This window comes from Carassius gibelio, chromosome B3 (assembly GCF_023724105.1).
Source record: "Carassius gibelio isolate Cgi1373 ecotype wild population from Czech Republic chromosome B3, carGib1.2-hapl.c, whole genome shotgun sequence".
NCBI classification, from domain to species: domain Eukaryota; kingdom Metazoa; phylum Chordata; class Actinopteri; order Cypriniformes; family Cyprinidae; genus Carassius; species Carassius gibelio.
In genome coordinates this window covers 26,714,527-26,724,768 of record NC_068398.1, presented here as the reverse complement: position 1 = coordinate 26,724,768, position 10,242 = coordinate 26,714,527, and the positions used below count along the sequence as shown (strand labels likewise).

Below are 10,242 nucleotides of genomic sequence, written 5' to 3'. Positions count from 1 at the left end.
TTTTTTATATGTAAGCAACTGTCCCTTTAAGATTATGAACCGTCATTACTCCACTTAAACTGCTTGATTCAACTTACCTACTCCACTTTTCTCAGCTCCACTGCGTATGTCTCAGCCAGACCATGACGGAGACAGCTGGTGTGTTGCTCACCCTAACACACAAGGTAAAAGCATAATCAGGGATAAAGGAAATCTGAAACATTTTACAACATTTAAATACATCTAAAAATTTTTTACAAAATTGTGTTCAATCCATAGAGCACACGTTTGCTGTCCTGAGACCCTCAGGGGACCACCAAGGAAGAGGCCAGAGTAAGTTCATTACACAAATCCACTCAAGTAATTTTTTTAATTTATTTTAATTTTTAATTTTTTTAATTTGACACCCTTCACAGATCATTCTATTATTTAATAGAAAAGGAGTGGCTCATTATTATTATTTTTTGAATTTTGTGGCATTAACGTGGCATGACAGATCCGAGTTCAAACTGCAATTGCAATGTATCAATGTACATTAAAATAACTGCAAAGTAGATACATAGATACATACATGGATAGATACATAGATCAAGTATCTAAACAATGCTGCGAGTGGGGCTTGAGGAAGTGACGTCAGTTGCATCTGCACAGTGAGACATAGGGAACAGAAATACTGCAAAATAATAATAATAAATAATAATGCGACTAAATGAGATGAAAAAACTTATAACATTGTTTCGTTTTGGTGAACAAAAATGAAGACATTTTAGCATAGTTTTTATTTTGTAAACCACATTTAGTCTTGTTTTTATTCGTCAACAATACTGCATTATACAATTAATTATAGTCATTGTCACATGACCAGCATTTACGTTGCGTTTCGACTCATTTTCGTCACATGATAAAGGTTCGTTGACGACGATATATAGTCATAATTTTCATTGACAAAAGCAACACTAATGCCAACCCACCAAACGAATATTCAAATAATCAAATATTCTGGTCCAGCCCTACTTGACAGTGATTTATATTTCATTAAATAATAGTATAAGCAAAACTCACATACTGTTTCATTGCATTTTTTAAAATATATTGTAGTATTTTGCAAATCACATGGGTAGAGTTCTTTTTACTGGGTGGATGACTGTCAGCCTCCACCGAAGACCGTTTTTGACCCAGGAAAAACCCTGGACTTCAAACATCATGACCACCAACCCCATGCCCCTCAAATTTTTTTATACTGATCTGCATGATTTCACATGGCTCATGATTTTACACCCCAAAAAAATAAAACGTAATTCTGGCTACTGAGTGTGTTGCAGGCCTTAGTTTGTTAATTTGCTTAATGTAACAAGCAAATCTCACCCACTCCATCTTTCTCAGCTCCAGTGGGCATCTCTCAGGCGGACCATCATAGCGACAGCTGGAGTGCTCATCCACCTGACACACAAGGTAAAAGAACATTAAATAGAATAAAGATTAATATTCTTTCCATTGACTTCCATTAATATGGATGCGAATGCATCAAGCCGGAAACTTAAGTTGTTTGAAAAGTTTCGCATTTCGCTGCATTCCAAAGTTCCAATCTTGGTGACTCTTGACTTGCGAATTCACATCACGTGAAACTGTATCACCATTAGCAGTTTGATACATCACAGCAAAAAATTTAAAACTGCAGCGCTGAGAGAAAGTGGAGTAGATTGTGTGTTTTTACCTTTTAAATGTATCATTATGCATTGTGTGTTGATTTTAAGTGTTTTTTTTTTAAACAACACTGCAGAGTATGACATCATATCATAATTGTTGCTGCGTCCAAGGAAACTTTGCAAGCTCAAAGTCTAGTGTGACCGCAGCATTCACAACCCTTCACACAATCTAAAACAGAATAATATTTTGTGTTTAATCCGTAGAGCACACCTTTACTGTCTTGAGACCCTCAGGTGACTACCAAGGAAGAACACAGAGTAAGTTACATTTGACCGCTAAAACGGTGTTTTAATCTGAAATGACACAAATGGACACATGATAAAATGATGATCTACTATGAATAGCTGGGTAAGAAGGGTTTAAGACAGCTGCAGCAGAGTTCAGCTCCAACCCTTATTAAAACTAACCTGCCTGTAGATTTCTAGTAACCCTTCAGACCTTGAATAGCTTGTTCAGGTGTGCAGGGCTGTGGCTCTTCAGGACCACCGTTTGCCACCCCTGGTTTAGGAGCATACACTGTGAAAAGTCAGCTTTTTAATAACCTAGTAGGGCTGGGCAATATGGCTTGATTAAACAATGTTTAAATCCATAAAATTTTAATATTTTGCCACGTGCAGAAACATTTATTTTGGAATCGCAATGTCCAATACAATGGCATATTTAGACATAGGTTGATGTATCTGCTGTGTTGGCAAAGTTTTATAAATGATTTACGTTACAAATCTAGTGAGATAATGCACATGGTTTTTCCAGATTACGTTAAGCAAATAAAATTCAAAGCGTATAGAGAGGAAGAGTTTAGCCCCATACAGTCTTCACTGGTAAGTTTACCATTAATAGATCATGTGTGAACAGGACCTTTTCAGAAATCCCGGTAAATATGTTTTGGCAATCATATCATTCTTATGGAGATGACATGATTACTCTGAGCTGTTTAAATTTGTAAATTTGCTCTAGATGGATATATTTGACCATTTCGCCCTCACAGCTTTTTGTCACGCTTCTCCATTCATCAGGGCTCTGACTCTGTAATTGAATACTATTATGCGCATCTCGTGTTTATAAAAGCAAAACATTCTGACTGGCTACTAATGTTAGTTTGGTTGAGAGTGAAAGTTGCACTTCTCATACAATTGGTAGGCGAACGCATGGACTCAAAAGTGACATCAATCAACAAGATTCTTTATTATGATTTTTATTTTTTATGAAGGATTAAATGCTGCACGTCGGAAATCCGGCACAGTGTCAAAGAACTTTAAGGCCTGTTTTACTGTATAAAGCATATTTTTTAAATAGTAAAAATATATTTCACAATATTAGTGCTTTTACTGTATTTTGGCATACATAAATGCAAGCTTGGTTAACACAAGAGAATTCTTTAAAACATTAAAAATCTTACGGTTCAAAAAGCTTTGACTGTGTACGTTACCATTTACTGACTTATTTTCTTCTGGATGGCATTGATGCCATGATTTTACTTTAAAAATAGATTTTAATACATATTTTTCTTTGTTTTTATTATTTTCTGAAATTCAATTAGCTAGAATTTTAATGTGCATTTACTTGTCTGAGTAACAAGCAAATCTCACCCACTCCATCTTTCTCAGCTCCAGCGGGCATCTCTCAGGCAGACCATCATAGCGACAGCTGGAGTGCTCATCCACCTGACACACAAGGTAAAAGAACATTAAACAGAATAAGGAGATGAAAATGAGAAAAACTTCATTCACAGCATTTAAAACCAGATAATATAACATGCATGATCTGTTTAATCCATAGAGCAAACCTTTTCTGTCCTGAGACCCTCAGGGGCACACCAAGGAAGAACACTGAGTAAGTTAAGAAGGGGAAAAACACAATGTCTGATAACATGAACAATGTCCAGGAATACAGACATGATGGACTGCTACATTCACAGGAAGTTGTTTGTTCTGAAAGTACAATAATAACCTGCACGTTTTTGTAGAATTAAACTAAATCAAACTGCACACAATTTCAAATCATAGTAAATATCATGATTTAATGTTATATAAACATTAAGGGTATAATAGGACATGACAGCATTATTGTTCATTTTAATCATGTTCCAAAAATAATTTAAAATGAAGTTACGCCAAAAATAAAAAAAACTATTTGGTAAATACCATCAGTTTAGAAATCATGGTAGCTATGATTTTAGTAAAGCAGGAGAAAAAAAAAAATCTAAATTGCTTTCACGCCACAGCCTCACGTATGAGCAACATCTTTCTGAGTATAAACAAGTAGAGGTGTGTTCAACTTGACAAAGCTCTGCACAGGACCAAGAGAGTTACAGCAGACTGATTTGTAGGTTTTTGAATTGCTCTTGCGGATGTCAACATCAATCGTTGCCGCTTCTTGTCGAACACACCTAGTGCTGCAGGTTTATTGGCTCACTGATGTTGACAAGATTAAGCCTTTAGGTAACAAAGTTTGGTATCGAATGACAAGAGGTTTTATCGATATTGGATGGTATCGTGGCAATTCGGTTGGTGCCTAAAAAGTATCGAACTCGATACCCAGCACTATTTATAACTTTGACAATAATTGTAAACCATGATAAACTAAGTCAGTTATTGGAGTATTGGAGATTTAATTATGTTGTTATATGGTATAAGAAATCTTTTTTATTTTTTTTATTTAGGCTAGTTAAATTATATTTCGGGCTACCAAAATCTGAAGAGTACCTGTCTGAAGGGCTACCAGGGATTTTTTTATTTTGTGAGCCCTGATTCCTATTGTGAAATTCACATCAGAGTCCTCATGCTGTCAACAGAATAACAATATAGATTTTTGGTCGATGTCAATGTAAAAATAATTGAACTAAACTCTTATTACAGTTATTATAAGAGGCAAAGATGTTTTATGTTTTTCTGAAAATTGGTTTTAATTTTACGGTGTATTTATTTGTTTTGGTAACAAGCAAATTTTACCCACTCCCATCTTTCTCAGCTCCAGTGGGCGTCTTTCAGGTAGACCATCATGGAGACGGCTGGAGTGCTCATCCACCTAACACACAAGGTAAAAGAACATTAAATAGAAATAAGGAGGAGAAAACACTAATTCACAGCCCTTGGCACAATCTAAAACTGAATAACATAATATTTTGTGTTCAATCCATAGAGCACACCTTTTCTGTCCGGTTACATTTCTGATGTTGAAATTATCATTATTAGCTTACTTTAAAGGTGCTGTAGGGAACTTTTGTAAAAAAAAATATTTTTTTACATGTTAAACCTGTCATTATGTCCTGACAGTAGAATATGAGACAGATAATCTGTGTAAAAATCAAGCTCCTCTGGCTCCTCCCAGTGTCCTATTACCATTTGCAGAAATACATCGTTCCCGTTGAGAAACAACCAATCAGAGCTGCGGTCCGTAACTTTGTTTGTGTTCAAAATGTAGAAAAAATGAACATAATAAGCGAGTACACCATGAATCCATTTTCCAAACCGTGTTTTTGTGCTTCGGGGCTACCGCGGCGGAGTAACCCAGTACCTTTGTGATTCTTCATAGACATAAACATAGAACAAAAGTTCCCTACTGCAGCTTTAAGTTTTTACTTACCAACTCCCCTTTTGAGCTCCAGTAAGGCTCTTTAGCAAACCAGAAAGCACTGAAATGCATATAAGGGTCAGGATAATTGTTTTTTTTTTTTTTTGAAAATGGTAAACATTTTACCCTAAATAATGTGACATTCTTCTGATAACCTCAAGGCAGATGCATGTAACACTACATCTAATATTTAAAACCTTACAGTAAATTTATACTTACAGGTACTTCTTGTGGGAGACAGGAAAATCCAGTCTTGAGTACTGTAACAAATCAATGTACATGTACGTTATTTATTAATTTAAATAAGTTGCAAAATGCATAATTTAATTCATCAAAGCTACATAAAAAATTTAATTATCTTCTGTGTTGCAGCTGTAGAAAGGGCAATTCTGGAAACACTAGAGAAAATGGACATGAAGATCAACCATCTGACTTCACTGGTCCAGTCTCTAGTGGGGAACAGGCGTATTGTACCCCAAATGCAGATGGCTGAAGAGGAAGAGGGTGGTGTCTTTCCTCTAGCATCTATTGCAGACCTAGATAGGCTGGAACAAAGACTGGCAGACAGAGGGTTTATGCAGAGAATGGTAAGATCACTGAAACGGTCAAACCTACAACTACTAACAAAATGTTTGTGTGCAAACATGTGTGTGCATATTTATACACACTACTAGTCAAAATCATGGAATGATTAAGTTGAAATGTTGCTGAAAGAAGTCTCTAATGCGTACTGCATTTACTTGCTAATGTATAAAATTATTATTGAAAAATAATGAGCTGTTATTTTTAAATATTTTTATATACTCATTAATCCAGCCTCCAGTGTCACATGAAAAAAATCATTAAAATATGCTTATCAGTTAATAGCAATTATTAATGGCAGTTATTAATAAGGGTTCATCTTAGTGTTAATTATCATCAAAAACTGTTTTTGCTACTCATTATAATTTTATGAAAACCATAACTATTTTTAAAGAATCTTTAAAAAATAGAAATACAACTGATTTGCAGTGGTTAAAATCATATATTATTTTGGCGTATCATAGTAGATGCATTTGAAAGTTTTATTATAATCCTACTCTGTGCGGTTATCACCAGTCTATTAAAACATATGTCACTAGTTAAAATTACTTATTTCTCTGGATTTAAACATTCTTCGAAACATTTGGGATAATGTAAGTACACAACACTGTTCGAACAGTGCACTATGGTTTACAGAAAAACACAGTACAACCATTTTCACCTTGGATAATAATAATAAACGTTTCTTGAGCAACAAATCAGCATATAGATTTGATCCATATCCTGCTGAGAAAATTCAGCTTTGCATTACAAAAATAAGTTAGATTTTAAAATAGTTAAATATAGTTCATATAAATAGTTTCATGAAATTAAATTATACTGCATTCTCAATTAAATAAATGCATCTTTGGTGAACATAAGAGGCTTCTTTCAAAAAAAAAAAATCTTTTAACTAGATGTGTATAGAATACAGGTCCATTTAATGCTAAAATATTACTTCAAAATGTACCTGTTGAAGGTGAACAGATTATCCATCAGTGGCGGGCCGAGCATGAAGAAAACCGTATGGAGGATTTGCTCCAAGGTGTTCTCCACTGACGTCGCCCGGCAGTTGAACTGGTGCGGGAGGGGAGACAAAAGAGGGATCCGAAAATCACAAATCGGAGCACTCCTAATAGGTAAGTTCAATAATGTTACACAAATACAAACAATTGAATAAATGGCGGAGCTGTCAGAACAACTAGAAATAATGTATAACCGGTTACAAATTGGTTAAACATAATCTGACGTGGTATCAGCCATTATTAAAAATATTTAGAAAAAAATAACTTGTGAAACACTTAAATTAGACTTAAAACATCAGTTAAGCCCTTTAGAAATCCATTAGCCCAACCAATAGGCACGCGAAACAACTTGGTATAACGTTACTCGCTGATTAACAAACAGGTGATAGTCATCATACACAACGTAATTTGGAAGTTATTATAAAACCGATCGCTGGCAGAACACGATTACTTTCAAAATCTACACGTACCTTAAGCAAATCTTCTCTTGCAACTAATCTAGACGTGTATTCTGCACAGCACGGCACATGGTTAGGCTCTAGGCTGAATAACGCGGGGAGAGCTTTGAGGCACGCACCCTAAATCACGTGCATAGTTCACGTGCTGTCTCCTTGTTTTTTTTTTATGTTGGCGTCCAGCAGCTAAAATTATTTGTTCTTTATGCTATTTAGATAACTTTGTCCGATTTATTCAGACGAACCAGATAAAGAAAAAATATCTAACGTTCATTTTAAATGTAAGTATTTTTTACATTTTTGTAATTGTTTCTTCTTACATACAGCTTCAGCTATGAGGAACCCCGTCCTTCTGTCTCCAACCGAAGCAGACGCGGAAAAATTTATAAAAGATTTCCTACGCTTGGCCCCAGGGAGGATTTAACTTTTTTTTTTTTGAATGCCTGTATATATTTTACTAATAGTGTATTGTTGTTTGTATAAACTTGTTTTGTATAAAAAAACCTTTTTTTTTGCCTGTTATATATATATTTAATAAAATCAACAAATGTATGTTCTTTAGTTGATCATTTGGTTTATTTGTTCATTATATTTGGTAATTGTGACATGTATGACGGAAGATTATTTAAAACCTAGCAAGAGTATTTTATTAAAATAATGGGAGGGGAAAGTTTTGATAAAACGATGTCTGTCCTACATCAATCAGACATCTGGCAGACGTTTGAACATCTGATTAACATCGTTTAAAGAGCTTATTCTAGACGTTTTGATTCATTTACGTCTGGAACACATCGGCTAGGCGTCATCTTAACAGCTGGAAGGGACGTCTCGGCGACGTATGCCAGATGAGCAAACGCCCTAAAATATACATCTGCCAGATGCAAAAGACGACATCGCACAGACGTCTCCGCGACGTACGTGTGCTATCTGGGTACACACACACAAACTCAGACACAAACACATTACGTTTTCTCTAGTTTTTGGCCAGTAAGGGAGTCAGTTTAGTGTCTGTATTTTTTGTTTAAACATTTTCTTTTGACCCAATCCTGAACTTAATTTGCTTTTTGATATTTTTGTGCTGACTGTATTTAACAAATTTGAACAACTTGTTTAAAAAAAAAAAAAAAAACTGGAACGAACTTCAAAATAGGAAGTTAAGCGTCTTGTTTTGGTGAATGGTGGGTTGTGTCTGAGGTGAATGTTCGTCAATATTATACCGGATTACAGAACTACCGGAGGAAAACAGTGGATTTTTGCAAGTATGATAGGTGAGTAATTACTCCTGAAGTGTAACAAACCCGCATAGACAAGCTTCATAGCTCGCAGAATCTGATAAGTGTGTGTGTGTGTGTCACCACTGATGCTTGGTTAATGTTAACATTTCCTTAGTGAAAAAGATTGTTTTCTCCACGTTTAATTTGCAGATCCATTTATGATCTGCAGGTGAGCCTCCAGTGACTTTTTAAAAAGTGAAAGTGACATTTTTAAATTGATCGGAGGTGTAAGCGCTCACTCCACAGACCCGGTAGGATAAATTATCAGGGAAACTGAGGCTTGGTAAACTTTCATGTGTTCATAGGGATCGATTCCGCCTACAACCTCTTTTTTTTTTTTAATTAGCGTTGTTTGGCTTCATTATTAAGTTTGTCCGTATAGGTATAGGCAACTTTTTTTGTCACGTTCTATAACTTTTTCTGGAGACTGGCTATTATCTTATTACAAACCTGCTTTGCGATGCCTCTAAAATGGCCGCCGTTACCCACAATGCACCATTCCATGACGTCTACGCCCGAGCTCTATAGGAGCACTGGGAGGAGCCAGAGGAGCTTGATTTTTTTCACAGATTATCTATCTCATATTCTACTGTCAGGACATAATGACAGGTTTAACAAATATGTAAAAAATATATTTTTACAAAAGTTACCTAATGTAGCTTTAAATAATAACTATATATCGAATTTGGTCTTTTAATTGAACTTAACGTGTCCTAATACATTATGCCATATTAAGTGTTTGTTTTTTTCTACAGGAGGAAAACGCTTAACGAAAGACTTTGTGCATTGCGTTTATATTCTGCTTTTCTGTGGCCACGGATTTGCCGGTCTTGTCTTTTTCTTGCAGGACCCTGTACATTATAGTAGTAGGCCTACTAATTTAGTTTTAATCGTTTAATCACCACCACAGCGTCGTCTCCATTGGCAACATGCACGATTGCAGGTGACGTCACAGGTAGCGGAGAGTGCAAGTAGCGATTGCAAGTGACATTGTAATTTAGTTTATTTTTTTCTTTTCTTCACCACCTGGCTACTGTTGTAAAATGTTGAGAGATTCAAACAAAAAGTTATAAATAAATAGAACAAAATAAAAAAAAAAGACTGCAAGTGACGTAGCTAGCGAAAGCACAAATATCTGAGAGTGCAAGTCTGAGAGTGCAAGTGCAAGTCTGCAGGCAGACCCTTCTCCTAGCATTTCACATCCTCGTATTGTAGACTGTACAATTTCCTGAGTTGACTTTCCAAGCTGTAAAGTTAAAAAATTAAAACTTCTTCACTCCAAATCATGTATTTTATCAAATACAAATGTTCTTCTATCAAATGCTGAAAAAGCTGTTTATACGTGGTGTTTCTTTGGGTGCCCAAAGCACTTGAATATGAGGCACATGATTGGTTGATAACCGTCTAATCGTTTTAACATTTGTTTAACATTTTAACAAAGAGTCACTTCACATTGTATAATTTTTACAGCACAATGCAAAAGTGGCAATAACCCTTCTCTGGAGCAGGGTTCCATAATCCTATTTAAAACGTGGTTCTAACCTGTTTAAAACTATGATAACCCTGGGTTGAGTGCAGTGTGAAAAGCCTTAAAGTATAGACGTAAATAAGAGATTCATTGTGGTGTAGTCAACTTTAATTGTGAGAATGTAGAACCAATGAGCTTGC

The 10,242-nt window shown here is 35.4% G+C and overlaps 2 protein-coding genes and 2 long non-coding RNA genes across 7 annotated transcripts in view; 2 read left to right on the top strand and 2 right to left on the bottom strand.

Annotated features, from left to right (window-relative positions):
* Positions 1-599, bottom strand: part of LOC127953792 (uncharacterized) — a 12,685-nt gene extending 12,086 nt beyond the window's left edge. The window contains exons 1-2 of the long non-coding RNA XR_008153340.1: positions 551-599; positions 78-152 (exon numbers count right to left, since the gene is read on the bottom strand). This is a non-coding gene — a long non-coding RNA (uncharacterized LOC127953792). The remainder of the gene's footprint in view (positions 1-77; positions 153-550) is intronic.
* The window catches only part of LOC127953790 (uncharacterized), a 12,928-nt gene extending 5,076 nt beyond the window's left edge, over positions 1-7,852 (top strand). Inside the window, exons 6-16 of the mRNA XM_052553091.1 lie at positions 96-164; positions 259-312; positions 1,363-1,431; positions 1,890-1,943; positions 3,294-3,362; positions 3,466-3,519; positions 4,657-4,725; positions 5,481-5,540; positions 5,632-5,846; positions 6,800-6,959; positions 7,627-7,852. Coding sequence (XP_052409051.1) covers positions 96-164; positions 259-312; positions 1,363-1,431; positions 1,890-1,943; positions 3,294-3,362; positions 3,466-3,519; positions 4,657-4,725; positions 5,481-5,540; positions 5,632-5,846; positions 6,800-6,959; positions 7,627-7,724 — 971 coding nt within the window. The 3' untranslated portion in view covers positions 7,725-7,852. The remainder of the gene's footprint in view (positions 1-95; positions 165-258; positions 313-1,362; positions 1,432-1,889; positions 1,944-3,293; positions 3,363-3,465; positions 3,520-4,656; positions 4,726-5,480; positions 5,541-5,631; positions 5,847-6,799; positions 6,960-7,626) is intronic.
* The window catches only part of LOC127953786 (nuclear body protein SP140-like protein), a 72,484-nt gene that overhangs the window by 58,129 nt on the left and 4,113 nt on the right, over positions 1-10,242 (top strand). The gene's annotated exons all lie outside the window — the stretch shown is intronic.
* LOC127953793 (uncharacterized) lies at positions 1,349-6,851 on the bottom strand. The gene is made up of 6 exons (XR_008153341.1): positions 6,791-6,851; positions 5,479-5,816; positions 4,642-4,713; positions 3,473-3,515; positions 3,276-3,350; positions 1,349-1,419 (listed from the first exon to the last, which is right to left on the bottom strand). It is a non-coding gene; the product is annotated as an uncharacterized LOC127953793 (long non-coding RNA).